The sequence below is a fragment of the Eptatretus burgeri genome, chromosome 10, assembly GCF_056783735.1.
Source record: "Eptatretus burgeri isolate ZD-2024b chromosome 10, Ebu_testis_v1, whole genome shotgun sequence".
In the NCBI taxonomy this organism is placed as follows: domain Eukaryota; kingdom Metazoa; phylum Chordata; class Myxini; order Myxiniformes; family Myxinidae; genus Eptatretus; species Eptatretus burgeri.
In genome coordinates, this window is record NC_140970.1 from 8,017,865 (window position 1) to 8,042,515 (window position 24,651).

Genomic DNA, 24,651 nt, shown 5'->3' on the forward strand with positions numbered 1-24,651 from the left:
TTTTAACATTAGTGCACTCATTTGATTCACCACACGTGCTGTATTGAAGGATTTCACTTGTTTTTCTTCTTGTTCCTTTTTTTTTTTGGGGGGCTTTTCTGTATTCTTAGAGTCTCCACTGCCACCAATTTCTCCAATGAAGGTTTTTTCTCCAGTTAAGAACAAAGGAACACGCCGTTGTCAGCAATGCAGAAGGAAAATGGGATTGGCCACGACCTTCCAATGCCGGTAAATGGTTGTTCCACAATGTACTGACTGGTCAAGCATGAGAGTTGGTGAATTTGTTTTTGAAATTGCTTTCCTTTCTTGTTTTAAGTAATGAACTTGATATATTCCATATTAATATTAAGAATAATAAAGAATTGTAGAAGGCTACACAAATGAAAGGGAGAGACTGCCACAGGCAAGAAAGCACGAAGTGTTGTTCTTTTAAAAATATATATTTATTTATTCAAAAGGCTACCTGTCAGCATTTTGATCAGTCACTGGAGTTTTCCAAAACGCTGTTCGATGTTGATGCTTGTTGCATCCTGTGCTGCCTTTGCATCGACCCTGTGTCAAGTCATTTTGTATTGTATATTATATTTTATTTTTCTACGCCAAAGTCTCTCCTGTCTATCCAAGCACTTAGTTGTTTTTGACTTATTTATATTACCCCATCCAGCAGGAGATGGGGTTTTGCAATCACTTCTGGTTCTCTTTCTCTCTTTCTCTCCTCTGTCCTGTTTATCTTGTCCTTTCTGTCCTCTTTATTGTTTCTATCCTGCTTCATAACATTTTAACCATTTGAGACCAAATTTTCAAAAATCCTTTATTATGAGCATGTGGAGAACAGTAATTAATTATAATATTATTATTATTATTATTTATTTATTTTTAGCTGTTTTCTTCAAGTTTAGTTTGAGTACAAAGTGGACGTGGACGAGCTTTGCTTTTTGGGATGCTTTCTCGTTTTATTTTATTTTTCCACCGGTCTCCAATCAGATGCTCGTCTGGTTCCTAAGGTCTGCAAGTTTTCATAGCGCCAAGATGAATAAGCAACAGTTAGCCTATTGTGTGAGTTCTTGAAGTTCATGTTTCTGGGATTGGTTTTTTTTGTGCTGTGAGCAGATGCGGTGGAAACTTCTGCGGAATGCATCGCTATGCTGAAGCACACAAGTGTGGCTTTAATCACAAGACGTTGGCTCGCCACTTCCTCCGTGAAGCCAATCCAGTTGTTACACCTTTAAAGTTACCAAAGATTTAGTTTTGCCACCTCGACCTCCATTTCCGTCAAAAGTCCCTCATCTTTCTTGCATAATTGTGCACAATGTTTCCGCAGGACTATTCAAGTGTGATTGTGAATGAAAATACCCGAGTTGTGAAAGATAGCCAGCAAACGATGTGTTAACTTTTGCTTGCACAAGATTGCTGTTACGTTGGGATTGTTAATCTTTTCTTTTTTTTTCACTTTTGTGCCATGAACTGTCCAGGTGGCTGGTCTTGTGCTGTTGGGTTTAAGCCGGCCCATCATGATTCCAGTGACCTTTTCTTGTTTGTGCCATTTTACGAGCTTTATTTTGAGGGATAGCTTGAACATGCAAGGCTTTTGTATAGCTGAAGATGTACCTTCCCCTTCTTGTGCCTTGTCCCTGCACTCTGGTGTCACCTGATGTGGAAAATTGAACTGTAAATGTACTTTATTGATATTTTATCATTGCTGTGAAATATCTTTGCAAAATCGAGCCTGAAAAGATCCAAGAAGCATTATCTGGAGAGCTGATTAAAAAATTTGGAGGTGTGGTGCCTATTCTTGAACTTTATGCCACTTTTGGTGTTGATGTTGCAAAAGGAAATTATTTTCATGATATTGTTACAAATATGTTATGCAGAGGAAAAAAAAATGGAATGACTTGTTAATATATCGTCCGATTACTTGGTCCTTAATTATTTGGTTTTGAAAGGATAAACACTAAGAAATGAAATCCACTTGATTGTCATTACTTATCAAAACATTGTTGAGATTGGAGGGGAAAAAAAATCCTTCAATAAAACGTGTTCAACCTCATATTCCGATGATCTCCATTTACATGTTTTGGATCTTTATTCTCATACATACTTTAAGACTTCATGCCCCTGGCCACCATAATCCTGTATTTTATTTTATTTTATGTTGAAGGCTCCAGTCACAGACTAAATAGTCCTCATCGAGGCCAGGCCTGAAATAAAGAGAAATAAAAGAGAATGGAAAGTGAGGAGTGAAAATGAGTGAGTAAGAAAAGTGTGTGATGTTTGTTTGCAAGAAAGAGATATTAAAGCTAGACTGGTAGCTTTAGTTTGAGTGAGACAGAAAGTAAGACCAGCAATCCTGATACGGTGAGTGTAAGATGATTCCAGGCACCACTTTAATGCTCCTAATTCAGAACGGTAGTACTACCCTGAGCAGTTGCTGTCTACCACATTTTGGCTTTTCGGCCAACACCATGAATTCAGTTACACAAAGTGGTTTTCTGTGTGGAAGTTACCACCTCTAACGCAGGTGGACAGAGGTTGTTTTCTTGTTTGTTTGGCTGTGAGCAGGATATCTCAAAGTTGTGGATGGATTCAGAAGAAATGTGGTGGATAGGTTGGGTGTGTGACGATGAAATGATTGGATTTTGGGGAAGATCGGGATGCAGCATTTTAATTTTTTTTTTTAAATGATTCTTCACCATTGAGAGATGGGGCTAAACCGATATATGTATATGAGGTCCGTCTAAAAAGTAACGGGACTGAGCCTGCTGTGTGCTCCACTTACACAACTTGAATGAACGGGTTGCATCACGGTCATTCACAAAATTCCAGCAATATATATGATTGGTGATTGTTGACTGCGCTCATTGTGTGACTTTTTTTTTTACAGGTCGTGTTATGCACGTTGTCTAGTCTGAGTTGTCGCACTACGAGTCGTGAGCAGAGAGCCAATCTGAAGTTTCTTGCCAAACTTGGCAAACCACCTTCCAAATCCTTCGCAATGCTGCAAGTAGTCTACGGGAAAGAAATAATGTCATGTACACATGCAGTTCAATGGCACAAGAGGTTCAAAGATGGACGGGAGGAGGTTGAAGACTATCCACGGTCTGGAAGATATTCAATGAGCAGAACGGCGGAAAAACAAACACGGCGGAACGGCGGATCGAGCGTGTGAAGCAGATGGTGCGCGCAGATCGTCGACTCACAGTGCAGATGATTGCTGAGGAACTTTCCATCAACAAGGACACTGTCTGGAGCATCATCACTGAAAATCTCGAAATGAGCAAGGTGTCCACAAAGATGGTCCCCAAGCTGTTGTCCGAGGACCAGAAACAGCAAAGAGTCACTGTCTGTCAATACATTATCGAGCGCTTCGAGGACGATCCAGACCTGCTCGGGAGAGTCCTTACTGGCAATGAATCGTGGATGTTCGAATACGATCCCGAGACCAAACGGCAGAGTCGTCAGTGGAAAAGTCTGGCATCACCAAGACCAAAGAAAGCAAGGATGTTGAAGTCGAAGGTCAAGGTGATGCTCATCACGTTTTTTGACATCAAGGGCATCGTCCACATCAAGTTTCTACAACAGGGTCAAACAGTGAATCAATACCTGTACAAGGAGATCCTCCTGCGCCTCGTGAGCTCAGTCCGGGACAAGAGGAGGGATCTGTGGGAGAACAACGCCTGGGTGCTCCACCATGACAACGCCCCTGCTCACAGTGCCCTGAGCATCCGACAGTTTCTGGCGGATGGAACGTGCCAACTCTGGAGCAGCCCCCGTATTCGCCAGCTTTGGCCCCTTGTGATTTTTTTTTCCTATTCCCTGTGCTCAAGGGGACCCGATTTCCTGATGTGGAGGCCATCAAAAGGGCCGTGAAGACGGAGCTCCGAAGGATTCGAGAAGAAGCCTTCCCGGGGTGCATCGAAGCGTGGAAGAAGAGGATGGACAAGTGTGTGAAACTGGAAGAAACTATTTTGAAGGGGACAAGCTGTGATTTCAATATATTTTTTGGAATAAAATTTCTGTGAAGTCAGTCCCGTTGCTTTTTAGACGGACCTCGTATATTTCATATTTCAAAAGGTTGTAGATGAGTTGGGTCGGTGACAAACCGATTAGATTTTTGTTAAGATGCATTATCCTGCCTATCACTGATAACTTACAAGGTCACTCCTTGTAAAAATTGTGATGTTGCCTTTTCTTATATTTATTAGCTGATGACACTGAAGGGTTCTTCAAGTTATACCACATACAGGTGCAGTTCTTTTACTTTTACACATTTTAAAGCATAATACATAAGCCTTAAGTGGCCAGTGGATCAGTTTGTGCCGTGTTCTGGGGGACATTTTTCCGGAGCATTTGTGGGGTGATACGATTAAAAGCAAGTCTCACTGCTTGTTTGAGGTCATCGGTGGTTTCGGAGCACTGCTGTGCAACAATCTCTTTTATGAAGTCCCAAAAGGAATTATCACAAGGCTTCGAGGTGGCCAATCAAGTGGCAATCCAGACACTGATGACAATTTGTTGTTCAATGGTGTAATTGCATGTATTACCTATGGTTATGTTCACTCGATCTGAAAAAAGGAAACTAACATGCACACAAAGACAATCTCAATTTTTACAAGGGGTGATGAGACATTGTGGCCACCCAATATGTCCACTGGTTTGCTGATGTCCTCTGTACTATGATTGCTTTCGGTGAAAGCACACAAAAGAGTAAATGTTGGGAGATTAAAAGTAGGGTGAGTCGGTTGGAGGTTAAGGTTCTTTCAAGGTTGCAAAAGTGGAGACTAATTCCAAATTGTCTCAAATAGCATGGGGGTATTAGTTCAACCAACAGTAGCCTGGTCACATGCCATTTCGATACAAAAATTTGCAATGAGGTAGTCAGCATATCTAAACAAGAATGGGAATTTCTGGGCCCAATGAATGTTTGGGAAATAAAAATTAGTTTGTGTTTAATGCACACTCGAGCCGATACTGGAACCAAAATGAAGAAGAAGAAACCCAATAACACTGTGTTTGGGTCTGTTCGGACAATTAAAAGGAAAAGCAATTTTCATTTATAGATATCTTTTGTAGACTAGAAACCAATAAAGTCGATAACAAACCAGAGATAAAAATTAGTTAGCTTTAACGCGCGCTCGAGCTGGTATCGGAACAAAAATTAAGAAGAAGAACCTTCCAACCCACCATGTTTCCTTTATTTCAAAGCTTTACCTATTTCATATTAAAAATAACCTGATGTACATGCAATAAGTGAAGTAAAAACATGCCTATCGCTTATGTGTATATATAATACTGTTACGGAAATGGCCCTAATGGGACGATGAAGTATAGGATTAGCTCAGTTCCCCCATTAAATTCATGTATAGATATGTTGTTTGGTAAAGTGTACGATAAATGTGTCAGGAGGTGTAAGAGACTGTTTTTATGTTCATACGGTGGTGAAACGAGAGGTCTCTCTTATTCCTTCCTCATCCCGGATAGGCCCCACCCAGTCGGTGAAGGAGGGTGTGGCCTGGAGAGAGAGGGTGTGGCAAGAGAGAGGAGATGACGCGAGGGGGCGGAGCCTTTGGTCAGTGAGTTGCCGAGCGAGGCATGCTGGTGGAACAAAAAGAAACGGTGGTGAAACTGGGAGCGCAGTGGTAGCGACAATCGGCTGTACACGGGACAGCTGTGTCGGTTTCTCATGAGGAACGAGCCAAAAGAAAGGCAGGGAAGGCAATAGAGGAACTGAGAGGATGAAGCGGGAGTCGGGCTTCGAGGCGGGAAGGCAGGAGAGAAGACGCCGGAGCATCTGGCGGTCCCTGCTCACACCAAAGGCTCGACACGTTTGCCAGAGCCCGTCAACCTCGACTTGGACCTTGTCTGGAGGATAGGCCAGGCCTGAATTTGTACGCCGAACCCGAGAGAGAGATTGGCCGAGGCCATCGTGGATTTGGCGGTCTCGCATCGTCGACATTTCGCGGAGCTGGAACGTGCTGAGGAGAATGTGCGCACGTAGTGATTTGCGCAGGGAAGGTACTGCGCCGACATTTTTGCCACGCGGCATGGTTTGAACTGGGAGTTCGAACCCGTGGACACCCGCTGGTTACGAGCGACATTCGTGCTTCTTGACGCTTTCCTCTCGTCCATGGGACATCACCAAGTACTCTGTCTGCATGCATGCTGTCTGTCTGTCTGTCTGTTTTCTCTGCACATGTTGTAGAAGGAATATTTCGGTCGCAACCCCCTCGAAACCTTTGGACCGTAGTTCCCAAGTTAAGAACGGGTTGAGAATTGTTAATAAAACCATTGTCGTGTTTATTGCTTGTGTTGTGATCCGTGATGTCCCCAATAAATCTGGTTAATTCGTATGAAGTTACCGCTCTGGATTAATTCGTGTTGCGTCGAGGAACGATCCGTTCGATTGACATATAAAACCAAAGTGGTTACAGACTTGTAGACTCCGCTCGGTCTCTGACAAAGCCAGTCTGTAACCAGGGGTTCTATCTCCCCAACTGGCAAGGTACAAGGAGTACGTTGGTATCGCGATTGAAGACATGTGACCCGAGGCTTGTGCTGAGCCAGCCGGCGTTACAGATTCCCGGAGACGGTGGTGGTGAGGGTGGCGCCAGGGACCGGGTCAGAATCCCGCCACCCCGGATCCGCAACAACTGGTGTCAGGAGTGGGATATTTGGACTTGTGGTGCATTTTGCACCCCAGACATTGGTTACCAAAAATAAACGGTCCAAATTTGATTTGTTTTTATGCTTGAGCGGATCGGAGGAAAAACTTGAAAATTATAAAGCAAATTGAGTCGCAAAATGGCGGCGCGGCTCCATCTCGGCGTGACACGAAGCGGGAGAGGGCTAATTATAGCGCAACGAACGGCAAGGCACGAAGGAAACGCTCCTGCCCACCGGTTCAGTCCACGTGGACACAGAAAACGCCGGGGAAAACGAAGCAGGATGACGACGCGTACATTCATGAGCTTCATGAACGATTGTCGGATGCTTTGGGGCAGTGGAAGTGTGGTGAAAACTATATAGAGGAATTGCAGATTGAATTGGACGAGGCACAGCGGCACGCAGACGATGTTCAGGAGGATTGTGTGCACGGGGAGTCACAACGATTGGCCGATGCACAGGAACAAATTCGGGGGCTGGAAAAGGACTTAGCCAACACAGTAGAGGGACTACGTGGATAAAAGAATAACGTAGAGTGGCTTACCATTATGTTGGAACAGGAGAAGAGCGAACGGAATAAAAGAAAAGAGGAGGAGCAAATTAGTACCTCCCAGGATAGGAAGAGCTTGGAGGAACAATGGGAAACAAAGCTGGAAGAGGAAAAACGGAAACACGATTTGGAATTGAAACATCTGAAGGAAGAGGTAAGATCAGGCAAATGGATAAGAGAAAGCCTAGAACAGAAGATAAAAAGAGGAGAGACATATCTGGTGCAAAGGAAGGAAGAATTATTGGAAAAGTCAAGACAGTTCGAAGAACTACAGGGAGAAATGAGGAAAGTGGAGTGGAGTAACTATGAGTTGGAACAAGAGAAGAGCAAACTGAACAAAATAATAGAGGGAGAGCAAATTAGTAATTCCCGGGATAGAGAGAACTTGGAAGAAGAATGGAAAACAAAGCTGGAAAAGGAAAAACGGAAAAAAAACTGGAAAAGACAAGGCTGGAAAAAGAAAAACGGGAACACGATTTGGAATTGGAACTACTGAAGCGAGAGGTACGAACAGGCAATCAAGAAAGAGAAAGCCTGGAAGAGAAGATAAACAGAGAACAGAAATATCAGGAACACCCAAAGGAATACGGTAAAAAAAAAGGACGAATTGAGGAAGGAAGCATGTGAAAGAGGTGAGGACATGAGCAAGAGAAGGGATGAAATGAGAGGAATTATGGAAAAAAGCTTCTGAGTTACGGAAACACCAAAGCAGAGAGAGGGCATTACAAAACGAACTGGGAATGTTAAGGGAGGAAAGAACGAGAATGGAGAATGAAACTTAAGGAACCACACTGGGCAGATCGAACAGTTAGAAGCCAAAGCAAGATTAAAGAATGAGATGAAGAAAGAGTAGTGAAGGAACAACGAATGAAGCAGGAAAGGGAGATCAACCAATTGAAGGAAACTGTGAGATTGGAGAATTAGGACCAAGAGAGACGGTGGGAGAGGAAACAAAAAGAAAACGAATTTTAAATTAACCAACTCAAGGAGAGAGCAAGGTTGGAGTACGTGGAGATGGAAAAACTCCGGAAAGATAAAGAACAACTAAAAAGGTTCGGAGAGGAAGAACAACTCGAATGGAAAAGAAAATGGAGCCAGGAAGTAGGACAGCACAATGATGTGGGATGTGTGATATCACCACAGGGAGGAATGTTGGTGGTGCGGGACTTGATTGGCAACACTCGTCGGATGACACCACACTTAGAGCAAACCCTGGTGATTGAGACATTGAGGGAGCATGCGGGGTTGTTGACGAGTGAGATACATTTTGAGCAGGTCCAGCATGTGGAGCTGACAGCCCCGGAGGAGAGTGGCAAACCGATGATGAGTTACCTGCTGGAGAGAAGCGACCGGACAGAGGTGAGTCTGGAACAAAGCAGGTACGAGGGCACATGCATACATGGTGCGGACGATGAGCTTAAGGTAGAAAGTGAATTTTATGTTAGCGAAGAGACTCTGTCCGATGGGGTGCACGTATGCGTGCCCCCTGAATGTGTGTGTGGAGTGCCTGTGAATGAATGCTGTGAGCCCACACTCCAGACTACAGCACCGGTATGTGCTGCCGAGACCGAAGTGTCTGTTTGTACTCACCTGGCGGTCGGGAATGTAACCCTGGAGTGTGAGGCAGTTGTTCAGTACGCAGGCAAGGTTGAAGGTGTGGAAGGTCAACACATAACCTTGGGATGTGTGGGAGTCCTGAGCGTGGAATGAGTGGAGCCAGGGGAAATAGGTTTGAAGTGCAAGAGGAAATAGAAATGCCACCAGGACAGAATTTGAGCCAGGGGACGGAAACCATAATGGACAGATCCGCGTGGGTTCTTACAGAGTTGGAGGTGCTGCATCCATGAGCAGTTTTAGATTGGATTTTAGAAATGCAATTTAGAAATTGGATTTTAATTTCTCTATCAGCCTCACAGGAACTTTGGAGTGGAGTGCACATGAGTGCCAGGCGGCATTGGAGTGTGTCACTTGGTCTTCGGACCTTTCTGAGCACACGAGTGGTTTGGGTAGCTGAGTGCGGTTTATCTGTCTTCAGAGAGTTATGGAGAAGAGAGGGAGGCCGCCTCCCTAATTGGGGTTTGCCTGACTTCCACGAACCCTGGAGAAAAGGAGGGGGTAGATCACGACCCCCTTGAGCCGTGGCAAGGCGGCGGGGTCATGTAATGGGTAATGAGGGATTCGTTCCCTCGCTCCCCTTCCAATGAGCCGAAGAAGCAGGCCATATTGGGATGTGAAAATTGATTAAAAATTGTACCGAAAGTGATTGCAAATTGGGAGAGGACAGAAAGCATAAGAGTGGCATGAGTGGATTTGGGTGATTATAAATAAAAGTGATGGAGACATTACAGGCAGATCGTTAAACACACCTGAAACAGGTGGATGACAAGGAGTGGCTTGGTTGAGGGAGGATTGAAATGCCTGGCTGGAACCATGTAGAGGTTCCATGGGGCTGGTGAAGAGATTTTGATGTTTTGGTTAAATTGTTGGAAATAAACGATTAGGGCAGTATGGAGGAGGCTAGCGGACAACGGACGTAGTGACAAATTGATTGGGGTTTGATGAAAAAGTGTATCAGTTAAATTTGATGACCAAGGGGATCCGAGGGACTGCTGTGTTTTTGTTTTCACATAAACGTAGAAGGTGTTGGATGGTATTGTGGACTGGGTGTGTGGCACTGTGGGATGAATGACTAAAGTGTTTGGGGTGAATTGCATGATTGTGCGAATGAGGAGAGTGAGTGCGAACAACGTACCCTGTCGGTAGGAGTCTCCTAACCAAGTTAGTGTAGGTTAGGGGGACTTAGAGGATTTGACATGGATTCTGGCTGCTGCTCCATTGTGCAGACGGACTGCGAGGGGTAAGTGCAGGCCAAGGTATGGTGGTACTGGTTGGGAGTGTGACATGGTATGGGAAGTTAGTGAGTCGGGAAATAGGGCACCAGGGCTTTGGGGGCTCATGGCAGGTGAAGGCTGTCAGAGGTGCCAGGAGAGCACCGTGGGGTTCAGTGCCAGGAGAGCACAGTAGGGTTCAGTGCCATGAGAGCACAGTATGGGTGCTTTGAGAGCACAGTATGGGTGCTTTGAGAGCACAGTAGGGTTCAGTGCCAGGAGAGCACCGTGGGGTTCAGTGCCATGAGAGCACAGTATGGGTGCTTTGAGAGCACAGTATGGGTGCTATGAGAGCACAGTATGGGTGCTATGAGAGCACAGTATGGGTGCTATGAGAGCACAGTATGGGTGCTATGAGAGCACAGTATGGGTGCTATGAGAGCACAGTATGGGTGCTATGAGAGCACAGTATAGGTGCTATGAGAGCACAGTATGGGTGCTATGAGAGCACAGTATGGGTGCTATGAGAGCACAGTATGGGTGCTATGAGAGCACAGTATGGGTGATATGAGAGCACAGTATGGGTGCTATGAGAGCACAGTATGGGTGCTTTGAGAGCACAGTATGGGTGCTATGAGAGCACAGTATGGGTGGTATGAGAGCACAGTATGGGTGCTATGAGAGCACAGTATAGGTGCTATGAGAGCACAGTATGGGTGATATGAGAGCACAGTATGGGTGCTATGAGAGCACAGTATGGGTACTATGAGAGCACAGTATGGGTGCTATGAGAGCACAGTATAGGTGCTATGAGAGCACAGTATAGGTGATATGAGAGCACAGTATGGGTGCTATGAGAGCACAGTATGGGTGCTTTGAGAGCACAGTATGGGTGCTATGAGAGCACAGTATGGGTGCTATGAGAGCACAGTATGGGTGCTATGAGAGCACAGTATGGGTGCTATGAGAGCACAGTATGGGTGCTTTGAGAGCACAGTATGGGTGCTATGAGAGCACAGTATGGGTGCTATGAGAGCACAGTATGGGTGCTTTGAGAGCACAGTATGGGTGCTATGGGGGCTAGAGAGAGCCACCCCTTACTTCGGAGCACCAGAAGCATTCTCAGGTGAACCCCGAGGTCGCTGAGTGTCCTCCACCCCCGATTGGAAGCAGGCAAAGAGACCTTGTAATAGTCACACTCCCCAACCAGCGAGTTATTCCTGGCACCACCAAATGGAAAACGACAAATAACGGCCTTGCCCAGGTTTCACAGAATGGAACAATGTGCCAGGTCGGGAAAAATGGGTCATTGGGATCATTCTAGCCATAGCAGGGTTTGTTGCATTGTCGAGAGCTAAAAGTAAATGGTTAGGTTTGATGGACTCTGCTCCGCACCATTCATGTGTGACACCTGGTACGAGTAGTGTTGATGGGAGAATTTGTTAACAAGGGCCAGGCTGGGTCACCCTTTCCAAGCGCCAGAGAGGTCACCAGTATGTCATGAGCACACATCCACGAAGATAACAGTTGAGTAAGAAACACACCATCCTGTCTGTAAACGAAAAAAAAAAGAGAACTTAACCAAAATAAGTCCTGCCATAGCAAGTCAAGCAAGGAAGGTTAAGGGTACACTCCATCTCACCTGGTCTGAGGTCATCACACCCATTTGCGTCCTCAAGAACGCCTCCGAACTGCATTTGTTTACCATCAATATCACCGTGCCACCATTGCTGTGTCATCTGCTGTCCAATGCAGGCCTTGCTGCCTGCTGCTGCTTGTGAGTAGGCCATATGGGCCGAAGCATTTTTGTGGGCCATTGAGGCCAAAGTGCCATTCTGTGGGCCGTTGCGGCTGAAGATTCATGCCATTTTGCGGGCTCAGTGGGCCAAAGAACACTTTGTGAGATTAGCCCACTGGGCCGACTGAACTCACCCGGTGAGAGGCCAATAAGGCCACGAAGTGAGGAAAAATGTAGGTCATTTGGTCACAGGAAACTTGGTCACGGTAAAACGGTCACAAGGTAATTTGGTCACAGTAATTCGGTCACAGTATTATTATTATTATTATTATTATTATTATTATTATTATTATTTCACTGCATTTAAGGCCAGTAAGGCCCAAGAACAGTTATAAACATTTTCATTTCATGGCCGGCGAATCTTGTTGGCATAATGACGTGTTGACCAAGTTTACTGACTACTGTAATGGAATCGGAATTTAAAAGTTGAGAGAGACAGAATCGATTCCATTATAGTAGTCAGTAAACTTGGTCAATACGTCATTATGCCAACAAGATTCGCCCGCCATGAAATGAAAATGTTTATTCCTGCTCTTGGGCCTTACTGGCCTAAAATGCAGTGAATAATAATAATAATAATAATAATAATAATAATAATAATAATACCGTGACCAAATTACCTTGTGACCGAATTACCTCGTGACCGACTTACTGTGACCAAATTACCTTGTGACCGTTTTACCGTGACCAAGTTTCCCGTGACCAAATTACCGCGCCCCGTGAGGAAACCCTCAGGGGTGAATGGACAATACTGCCAGGAGGGGGCATGAAGGAGCGAACACGTGAAAGAACTTTGAACCTTTGAATGTCCTGCTCCTATGCCAATATTTGTGTTAAAAGTAAAATTGAATGCCCTCCCGTTCAAATCCATAATTAGAATGTAAAGTAATATGCATAGGGCTATGTGCAACATTACCATGGGCTACCCCAGATGGAGGCTCAGGGAGCCTCGGGAGAAAGGTGGGGGTAGTGTTACGGAAATGGCCCTAATGGGACTACTAAGTATAGGATTAGCTCAGTTCCCCCAATAAATTCATGTATAGATAGGTTGTTTGGTAAAGTGTACGATAAATGTGTGTCGGGAGGTGTAAAAGACTGTTTTTTATGTTCATATGGTGGTGAAACGAGAGATCGCTCTTATTCCTTCCTCATCCTGGATAGGCCCCACTCAGTCGGTGAAGGAGGGTGTGGCCTGGAGAGAGGGTGTGGCTAGAGAGAGGAGGTGACGCGATTGGGCGCAGGGGTTTCCTTAGAAGCCGGTTACCGGCGACCAGCAGCCGTCTACTAAGAGAAAAAATGTCAAAGGTCGCCACCTACTTCAGCGCCGAGTGTTCGATTTTTTTTATTTTTATTTTTTGTCACCACGGAATCTCCACACCCCCTGTTTTGAAATCCGAGACGAAAACACATGAGTATTTCGATGAAAGCGGGCTTACTTTTACTGTTAGTACTCTCGCCAGGTCGAGCACAACACTGAACTAAAAATAACACAAGCAGTTAAAACACGCCTCCTGCAATTTAGAGTTCTCTGCTTTAGCCTCGTTATGGACTGTTGGCCTGATATCCTGATACCATACAGCAATGACCTCAAGAAAATAAACTTTGTTGGCCTCGCAGTTTCGGTGCCGAAACGATGGCGTCAAAACGAAAATCCTTCTTTGACTTTGGATTTTCGAAGAAGTCCAAAGACATGGGAGGTAAACTTCTGGCCATCAGTAACTGGTCTAAACTTGCACTCTCGCGAGTGCGACGTTGTTGTTGTTTCACGAAACACGTGTTTCACCTCGTCCATTTTGAGCTTTTGTCAAGTGATGCGGCTCCAAAATACACGGTCACCCGTTGTGCCTTTTTAATTTATAAAGTAATTAGCCTATAAGCTTAAAGCAGCTTTTGTACATGTTATTATTCGTGGTTATTTGCACTGAAAATCTCCGTTTATTCACTGAAATGAAGGCCAAGTATGAGCAGCTGTGAACTGGCCAACTGAATACTGGTACCGCAGGTACATGCATGTGCCATAGACTTGAACTAACTATTCAGTATAGCTGAATTTCAGTCAACCAGTCAGTCAGTATGTTAATGCAACTACATCCAGAATAGGCCTAACCACCTGTTTTTGTGGAGTTTTCCACCCCAACAGCATGATAATCTGAGAACTATTTCATGTCAGAAATCATGCCAGAATGCATCTCCAGCCATCTAGGATCCTCTGGCTTCCAGGGCCCACCTAGGGCCCTGGACCCTGGCCATACAGCTGCGCTCGCTTCGCACGCGGTGATGGTAACCTGCTACTTTTTAATGGTAGCTTCCGACTCCAAAAAATAAGGAAACCCCTGGGGCGGAGCCTTTGGTCATGAGTTGCCGAGCGAGGCGTGCTGGTGGAGCAAAAAGAAACGGTGGTGAAACTGGGAGCGCAGTGGTGGCGCTAATCGGCTGTACACGGGACAGCTGTGTCGGTTTTTCGTGAGGAACGAGCCAAAAGAAAGGCAGGGAAGGCAATAGAGGAACTGAGAGGACGAAGCGGGAGTCGAGCTTCGAGGCGGGAAGGCAGGAGAGGAGACGCCGGAGCGTCTGACGGTCCCTGCTCACACCAACGGCTCAACACGTTTGCCGGAGCCCGTCAACCTCGACTTGGACCTTGTCTGGAGGACAGGCCAGGCCTGAATTTGTACGCCGAACCCTAGAGAGAGATCGGCCGAGGCCATCGTGGATTTGGCGGTCTCGCATCGTCGACATTGCGCGGAGCCGGAATGCTCTGAGGAGAATGTGCGCACGCAGTGACTTGCGCAGGAAAGGTACTGCGCCAACATTTTGCCACGCGGCATGGTTCGAACTGGGAGTTCGAACCCGTGGACACCCGCTGGTTACGAGCGACATTCGTGCTTCTTGACGCTTTCCTCTCGTCCATGGGACATCACCAAGTACTCTGTCTGCATGCATGCTGTCTGTCTGTCTGTTTTGTCTGCACGTGTTGTATAAGGAATATTTCAGTAGCAACCCCCTCAAAACCTTTAGACCGTGGTTCCCTAGTTAAGAACGGGTTGAGAATTGTTAATAAAACCATTGTCATGTTTATTGCTTGTGTTGTGATCCCTGATGTTCCCCAATAAATCTGGTTAATTCATATGAAGTTGCCGCTATGGATTAATTTGTGTCCCGTCGAGGAACGATCCGTTCGATTGACATATAAAACCAAAGTGGTTACAGACTGGTAGACTCCGCTCAGTCTCTGACAAAGCCAGTCTGTAACCAGGGGTTCTATCTCCCCAACTGGCAAGGTACAAGGAGTACGTTGGTATCGCGATTGAAGACGCGTGACCCAAGGCATGTGCCGAGCCGGCCGGCATTATAGATTCCCGGAGACGGTGGTGGTGAGGGTTGCGCCAGGGACCGGGTCAGAATCCCGCCACCCCGGATCCGCAACAATACATTGTGGTTATATATACTTGGAATAATTCCAATTGCACTGGGCCATGGACTAAACCAGGCTTGAGGCCTGCTATGTACCGCTTCATGCCCTGGTGGTATATTACTTTACTGGGGTGGAGTCAGGCCAGCTGTCCAGCCAAGGGATGTACATACAGTCGTGGGGTAGAGTCAGGCCAGCTGTCCAGCCAAGGGATGTACGCACAGTTGTGGGGTAGAGTCAGGGCAGCTGTCCAGCCAAGGGGTGTACATACAGTCGTTGGGTGGAGTCAGGGCAGCTGTCCAGCCAAGGGATGTACGCACAGTCGTGGGGTAGAGTCAGGCCAGCTGTCCAGCCAAGGGGTGTACATGCAGTCGTTGGGTGGAGTCAGGGCAGCTGTCCAGCCAAGGGATGTACGCACAGTCGTGGGGTAGAGTCAGGGCAGCTGTCCAGCCAAGGGGTGTATATACAGTCGTGCGGTAGAGTCAGGCCAGCTGTCCAGCCAAGGGGTGTACATGCAGTCGTTGGGTGGAGTCAGGGCAGCTGTCCAGCCAAGGGATGTACGCACAGTCGTGGGGTAGAGTCAGGCCAGCTGTCCAGCCAAGGGGTGTACATACAGTCGTGCGGTAGAGTCAGGCCAGCTGTCCAGCCAAGGGATGTACGCACAGTCGTGGGGTAGAGTCAGGGCAGTTGCACACTGACCCTAAGTTTGAAAAGAGCAGTAACTGAAGAATTGAAGAAACACCCAGACAACTGAACTTGTTATGTAACTTATCATAACTAGAACGGCCACTTGGTGGAGTGCATACCTCCGCCAGGCAGAACAGTTTACGTTTTGTATCCCACTGATAGGCCAGATCTGGATCTTCACCAAAATTGAACCAATTCTTCCATGTTGCACACCCAACATGTCCACCAAGTTTCTTCCGAATCCGTCTCCAACTTTTTGAGATATCCTGTTCACAAACAGACAGACAGACAGGTGAAAGCATAACCTCCATCCACCTTCAGTGGCGGAGATAATAAAGCCATGTACCAAGTTTGATTTTGTGATGGTATTAAACACAGGTACATTAGACGAGAATGACAGCCGCTGAGGGTACCGTAATTTCCCCGGGACACTGTGGGTACCAGCGACTCCACAACAATGGCACCACCTTTCTCATCGCACGCAGCGGGACATTTCTGAAGCGGGAATGTCCTCCTCCCGATGGATGCCAACCTCTGGTTGTTTGTGCTCTCATCCTTTTGGAAGTGCTGAAGGTCAAGCAAGGAAGTAGCACATACCATTTTAGCTCACCTGCAACGTAGTTCTGGGGATCTTACGGGATGGCGCGTCGTCCGTCCGACGGTCCATAAACACCTGCAACTTCTTCTCTGAAAATACACACACGATTTCTATGAAACTTGACCACAACCTTCATCTCCCAGCGTATACCAAAGTTTGTTCACGGCATTAAAAATAAATGGGGCCCTCACCACAGAATTCAGAGTACCAAGAGCGGGAAGATGGGTAAGATAACTGAAGACGAGATGGGATGAATCTGTGCAGGAGACAGCAGGCTTCTGTGAAAATTCCCAAGCTGGTTTAACATCAGGGGTGGGAGATATAGCCTACAGGAGAAACTTCCAGACACATTGAGTAATGGACGAGTGTGGACCAGACGCTGTTTATCATGAAACAATGTGTTACCAGTGGCAGATGGTCAACTGTACGATCTGAGTGCCACGAGAAAGTCATGAGAACGAGTTGTCTTTGCATTCTGGTTACCTGCTGTGGGGCAACAGGGTTATTGCACCCACCAAAGGTCGGAACAAGGTGTGTTTTGAACTGCATGGATGACATCACATCCAGGTATTGTGACCATGAAGACAATTGCCAGGAGCCAGGCTTGGTGGCCAGGTGTTGATGAAGATCCAGAAAGCTACGTTCGTCGATTCTGTTCCGTGTGTCAAGCTCCCGTCAAGCTCACATGTGGTCCTGGCCTTCCAAACCATTGTCTCGAATTCATGGAAGACGATGCTGGATCATTCTTCTGGAAGATGTTTTAGGTTGTAATCGATGACATTCAAAGTGGATCGCATGTTTAGCCTTATCATCCTGTACCGGCGAAATCATTGTTTCGAGTTTACGAGCCATGTTTGCCACTCAATGTTTCCTGATTGTGTGGTTATACAGTGATAATGGCTCATGTTTGACCAGTGCTGTTTTTTCAGGATTTCTTGGAGCAGAATGGTATCAAGCACTGTCACAGTTCTCCCTTTCAACTCACTTTTAATGGTCAGAATGAGAGATAGAGATAGAGATATAGAGAGATGCGGGTGATCAAGAGTGGTCTCAAAAGGGTGAATGACGGCTCTTCTCTGCACACCAGGTTGTCACTTGTATTACTTGCAAATAGGACACACCCACCTTACCACTGGATGCACACCCAGGTAAATTATGTTCAGCCAAATGCTAAAGAGATGTTTGAGCCATCCTAATGATTCGTGCAGAGTTAGTGACAACAAGGTTAAACATAAGTGGTACCGCGACAGGAGCTCGGTTCCACGTGTCATGGTATGTTCCGATCCCGATTTCGTGCTGAATTCTGCCCGTGGACCCAAATGGTTGACTAGTTTTGTTATCAATCGAATTGGCAACTCTGTATTCCTTGTGGAACTGTCCAATGGACATGCAGTACGTAAACCCTAAACGTGTTCACCAACTCCGCCGAAGGCATTGCCAACCCAATCCTCCAACCCTGCATGGTTAGCCCGTTGAAGGTGAACCCTTTGGTATGTATTCCAGTAGTGAGCCAAGTGCCACAACCCAATGGATCTGAACCCGATTGTGGAGTGTTGGATCCTGCACCTTCTCTTTCTCGGGCACCTACCCCTGAATCTGCTGCTATCGGCACTCCACAAGCGCGGTCACCACTTTTGCGACGCTCTACTCGCATGTGGAAGGCATCGACCTGAACGGTTAACTTGTAGTGGTTTGCACTAACGTGCAGTTCTTTTTGGGGGGGGGAGGGGGGGACATGTTGACACTTTCTGTCTGGAGTGACCTGTGTGTTGAGATTATAAGTATACCGAGCTCGTGGTAAAGGTTACGTTACCCTACGGTGTCAATGTACATCTGTGATTAGCAATGTACATGAGTTGCTCTGTGATTAGCAACTCCCTGGTAGCACGTGAAGTCCTCGCGCATGCACAATGAAAATGAGGCCTTCAAGTCGAGCCCGTATTGGAACATGGCGTATTGTCAGACTCTGACCGGATCGCGTGAGCAATCCAGTCGATAAGTACGTGCATTACGGCCACCGAGGTGCGCCACATGGTGTCAGAAGGAAACCGAAGATACGAAAGCAGTTTCAGATAAGAAGATTGATGTGAAGTACAGACTAGGTTACTGAACGATGGCTTTCAAACCACCAAAAGACTTTTCCTTCTCCACGCCGACGGCACGGCCATAATGGCGCCAGAGATTTATCCGCTGCAGAATAACGACAAAGCTCGACAAGGAAGAAGGGAATGTACAGGTTTGTACTCTGTTGGGTGCAATGGGTGCGGAGGCTGAGCAGATATTTCAGCTAATTCACGTTTTCTGGAGATGAAAATGCCGACGATTTCAATACAGTGCTGGGTAAATTAAATGACCATTTCACGCCAACAAGAAACGTGATTCATGAGAGAGCTACCTTCTATCAAAGAACCCATAAGGATGGGGAACGTGTTGAAGAATACGTGGGAAGCTTCTATGAACTTTCTCAGTGCGCTGAGTTTGCAAACAAAGAAGAGAATATTAGAGAACGGCTTGTGATTGGATAAAATGACAAAGAGCTTTCAGAAAAACTTCAATTGCAAAGTGGCTTGACTTTTACCATGGCAGTGACTATGGCGAGGCAGTACGAACGGGTCAAATCACAGATTCAGGAATACACAGGGTTGTCCGTAGATGCAGCACGCGTTAAGCATGAGCCACACAGAAGTGGCACGGACAGGTATAAGCGTGAAGGTAAAGTTTCAACCTGTGGCAGATGTGGTTACGTGCACAAGAGAGACTCTTGTCCGGCAGAAGGAAAGAAGTGCATGAAATGTAGGAAGTTTTCACACTTTGCGTGAGTCTGCAGGACAAAGAGTGAAAAATGAAGTTGATGCATCTGAACCACGAACACGTACACAAACCAATGATGAACCACCGTGGAGGGTAAATCTTGAGATACGCGGCAGAAGAGTGAACTTCAAGATCGACAAGGGAGTTGACGTTAATGCAATCAGCAAGAAAACGTGGACATTCCTTGGAAAACCCGACCTGTGTCCTGCCAACTCAGTTATGCTCCTGAGTCCCGGAGGCAGAATGGACGTGGTGGGAATATTTGACACATCAGTGGGAGAAGAGCTGTCAGCCACCATTTACGTAATTGATAATGACACTGACAGTCTCCTCTGTAGAACAACAGCCACTACCTTGGGGCTGGTCCAACGCATCAATTCAGTCAGCTTTGGTGAAGTTAAGTGCCAACCAGTCAAAATTATGCTTAAAGATGGGGCAATGCCATACAACATGACAACTGCCAGGCACGTGCCTATTCCACGACTCAAGAAAGTGGAGCAGGAGATCAAGAGGATGAAGGATGGAGGGGTGATTGAAGAAATCACTGAGGCAACAAAGTGGGTCTCACCGATTGTTCCTGTTGTTAAACCTTCAGGAGAAATCAGAATTTGTGTCGACCTTAAGAAACTCAATCAAGCGGTCAAACATGAGAGATACATCATTACTACAGTTGATGATGTAATCCACCAGCTACGTAGGTCATCAGTATTCTCAGCTGGATGCTGCATCAGGATCCTGGCAGATTCCCCTCGACCTGACAACCGCAAAGTTAACCACGTTTATAACACCATTTGGACGATTCTTCTTCAAGCGAGTTACTTTTGGAATATCATCTGCACCGGAGATTTTCCAGAGGACAGTGATTAAAATCCTAGCAGGTATTGATGGAGTTATGTTACTTCGATGACATTATCTGTCATACGTCCACCACTGAAGAACATGAACGGCTCTTGGTCAGAGTGAAAAAGAGACTAAGTGAAGTAGCTCTCCAAACTCAACAACAAAAAGTGTGAATATCTGAGGTTTGAGATCAACATTGCTGGGACACATTAATCAGTGAAAAGGACGTGCATCCAGATTCGTTCAAAGTTGAGGCGATAGCAAAGATGGCCGAACCAGCACACATTACAGAGTTGAGGAGATAACTCAGCATGGTCAACTACCTGGGCAGGTATTTTCCTCACTCGTCAACGGCCTTGACGTCACTGAACCAACTGCTGAAAAAAAAAACTGCATGGACCTGGGGACCAGAACAGGCAGAAATTTTCTTCAAAATCAAAGACATGTTTACAAAAGCACCAACCTTGGCATACTTTGACCCGGCAAAACCAACAACAGTAAGTGCCGATGCTAGCAGCTATGGCCTTGGTGGAGTTTTGCTGCAAGAACATGAAGACGGACTTCGATCAGTTGCTTTCTGTTCAAGAACACTTATGGAAGCTGAACGGCAGGATGTGCAAATTGAAAAAGAGTTTTTTGGCAGCAGTGTGGACTTGTGAGTAATTCGAACTTTACTTGGCAGGACTTGAGACGTTCACCTTATGTACAGATCATAAGCCACTAGTTCCTCTAATCAACACCAAAGACTTGTCAGAGATACCTTTGAGATGCCAACACACGCTTATGAGATTCATGCGATTCAAACCCGAGCAGGGTTCACACACCAGGGTATAAAATAAGAAAAATTGATCACTGCACAATTTGCGCATCCTATGTTCTGGCGTGGCTGGCTCCAACGATTATTCTCACCAACCATGCATGCTACCATGTGTCTTACTGATCGAAAGTATATTACGATTCCTATACCACAGAAAACCATGATTATGATTAATGATTACTTTTATCACTTTAGTCTTAGATGTGTGCATCTTCCAATTGTGCAAGACAGTGAGGGATTACACTTGATTATCATTTGAAAAAAAATATTTTAAAAACGAGCAAATATTTCACTAAAAAAGGTTTGCACTTTAACAAATACATTACATGTAGATTACAAGCATTTTAGCTCTAAATAGTAAATAATTGGTACATATTTCGAAATATTAATCAGAAATGCCATCCAACGGCATCCATCGATAAATTATCTGGTTTTTCTTACAATACAATGGCTGGTCCAAGTTTAACCATAAACAGCAACTCTCTAACACAAACAGAACACCTGTGTATAGCTAATCATTACTACATTAGTAGTGTTGTGGAATTTATTTCTTAACGTTTTATTTGTTTTATTACTTTTAATTAACCGTTTAACCGAATCGATGCAAATCCTGTTATTCAAATGAAAGACACCAATTAATTCAATTACCACAACGTGAAAGTACATCACATCAGAGAGTTTTATTATACTTGGTACTTAGCTAGTACCAAGGAGCACAAGCCACCGAGATGGTAAAACATCTTCAATGATTTGCACTAAAACAAGATTACAATTTCTGGTATTGATAATGCTTTCATGGGAGAGTGGAGGGGACTGTTAAACATTAGCCAAAGAACTCCAAAATGCAATACGTGTCTTCTAGGTGAAAAGCAAATGATGTAATCATAACAAAGTTGGTGTTATCAGAAAGGTCACTTTGTTCCATAGCAAGACATTCCTTTTATCAACATTTAGGGCAAAAGACTCTTGGCTAAAGGGAAGCATCACTGACATCCAATTTGACTTACAGCATAAAATTAAATTTATAAAACACCAGCAACAATTACAAAGGAGAGTACATTAATATAATTATTTTCTTCCACAGTATCAAAGTCATAACTATTAGAAGGAAAAGTGCAAAACTCTTAGTTCAGAAAGTTTTCTTGTACCTCTTCTCAGCTTTTTCTGTCAAGTCATTTTGGTCTAATTAAAATGTGTTTGAAAACCATTTTTGTTTGTAACCCTTTTCTGGGTTGTTAAGTCTGTGTTGTTTTTTTTTTGTTTAGCCAATATAAGGTGGCAGGCCTTGAGTCAAAATTGGTTAACACTGGTATATTCATTTTTATGTACAAATAATTTGCAATTGCAGAAGAGATCTGCCAGGTGATTTTAACAAATTGTATGAGGATATCAGACGTTCACAGTGTGGGAGAAAATAATTATATTAGTGTACTCTAAAATATAATTATTGCTGGTGCTTTATAAATTTAATTTTTATGCTTTAAGTCGAATTGGCTGTCAGTTATGCTTCCTTTTACCGAAGAGACTTTTGACCTAAATGTTGATAAAAGGAATGTCTTGCTATGGAACAAAGTGACCTGGTTGATAACACCAACTTTTGCCATAATTATGTCATTCGCTTTTCACCTAGAAGACACGTATTGCATTTTGGAGTTCTTTGGCTAAGGTTTATCAGCCCTCTCCACTCTCCCATGAAAGCATATAAATACCAGAAAATGTAATCTTATATTAGTGCAAATCATTGAAGATGTTTTACCATCTCGGTGGCTTGTACTCCTTGGTACTGGCCAAGTACCAAGTTAGAATAAAACGCTCTGATGTAATGTGTTTTCACGTTGTGGACAGTGAATTAATCGGTGTCTTTCATTTGAGTAACAGGATTTACATCGAGTCAGTTAAAACGGTTAACTAAAAGTAAGTTAAACTGCAACAATTAAAAAGTAAAGAAATAAATTCCACAACAACAGTCAGCAGATTGTGGTTTGCATACAAGAATTCTGCTCAAGATCTTTGATAAAATGTAAAATTCATCCTGTCCACATTTGATTTGTCGAACTTGTTTGCATAAATTTTCAGTACCCTGATATTTTTGTCTTATTGTTTCATATTGATCTGCCAGCTCTGCCAAATCTGTTAGGCAAATCAGCTCTGTCAGATCTGCCAGCTCTGCCACATTACGAATGTCCTCATCAGTTGTCGTCAGCTTGCAGAAGACAGTCATGCTGTCTGTGAGCTGGTCAGATGTAACAAGTTCAAACCGGTTGGACATGAAGTTTTCAAGGGCACAAATTACTTCATTACAAACGCCACTAAAACTTCTGCGATCTGTGACAAATTGATTTATATTGGCAGTCCTCCTTTCTTTCATCCACAGGGATACATTTTTTTAGTGTTAGCTCTGTTTCATCAAGTTCAGAGAACAGTGCTTTCTCCCAACCTCCGAGTAGTGGTTTCTTCACAAGGCCCTTGAGTTTTTTTGATAAAGACCTGAATTTCTGGTGCAAGGTCCACAATTGTAAGACTGTCAGACTGAAGCCTGTGCTGAAAATTCTTCAACAAAAACAGAACATCTGCTGTAAAGCACATCAGTCACAAATTGTCGACATCAGTATGAAATTTCCCGAAGCCTTGAGCTTGGTTTGAATCACTCTGTTGTGAATATGTAACTAATGTTTTCCATGAAACCAGAACAGCATCCACGAGATTCAAAGCAAATTCTGCCCATCTCACTTCAAACCATTGGGGAAGTCGCTTTCGAGGGAATGAATCAGTTGCTGCAATTTGCTCCAGCTCCGAAGTTTGTCGTGGTGACGAGTGAAAAAAAACTGGCAATTCCACCAACCTTTTCAATCATATGTTGAATTTCTGCGACTGACTTGCAGACGTCCTTGAATGCAATTGCCAAGGTATGTACTGCGCATACTGATTTCACTATAGAATACTCTCCACCGAGCAACTCCCTCAGATAATCCAGCTGAGCCCATAAGCCTTTGTGTCTCCCTGTGTTCTTGTTCTCTCCATCGGTTGTTATATGATTTATGTTTTTGAGAACATCATTGAACTGTATAAACTGCTCTGTGCCTTTGAAAAGGGCTTGCACATGCCCTGCTGCACCAGATTCAGTTACTTCACCAATTCCCAAGGAAAATGCACCTTCTTTACCATGACCATCTATAATTTTTAGTTGCAGAAACTGATTGTCCTCCTGCATTCCATCAGCTGAAGCATCACATCTGAAGGAGGCAGCTTGAACTGACGAGATTTGCTGTCAGAATCGAACGAGATCACTTTTGACAATAGCTTCCAAGAGTTCATTGTGAAAACCAGGATTGATGTATTGAAGATCAAAATCAGTAGCATCATATGGAGTGATTGGCTTGTTACAGTCAAACAGTTTCTGCATTTCAGAAGCTACTATCCTAGATGGCCAGTTGTTTGCAGCAAGTGTGAGTGTCTTGGCATCATTATACACACGATACATCCATCCACTAATTTTGTCACAAAGTTGTTTGTTTTGCATCGCTTACCATACGCAGCAATGCAACTTTAGATGCCTTTTCAGCTTCATTTAATGAAGAAATTTGCTTTGCTTTCAAACACGTTTGATGAACATCACTCTGGATGTGATTTTCAACAACTTTTTTTTCGATATT

At 44.7% G+C, this 24,651-nt stretch overlaps 1 protein-coding gene across 10 annotated transcripts in view; it reads left to right on the forward strand.

Annotated features, from left to right (window-relative positions):
* Positions 1-2,047, forward strand: part of LOC147017918 (AN1-type zinc finger protein 4-like) — a 39,555-nt gene extending 37,508 nt beyond the window's left edge. For 4 of the 10 annotated variants that reach the window (XR_015062188.1, XR_015062190.1, XR_015062194.1 and 1 more), the window contains one exon: positions 111-228. Coding sequence is in view for 3 of the 10 variants with exons in the window: in XM_085897008.1 (XP_085753134.1) it covers positions 111-228; positions 1,111-1,246 (254 nt within the window). In the remaining 7 variants the exon portion in view is untranslated. Of the gene's footprint in view, positions 1-110; positions 229-1,110 lie in introns of those variants that run through there. The other 6 variants (XR_015062192.1, XM_085897008.1, XM_085897007.1 and 3 more) reach the window with 4 other exon arrangements.
* The last annotated feature ends 22,604 nt before the right edge of the window (positions 2,048-24,651 follow it).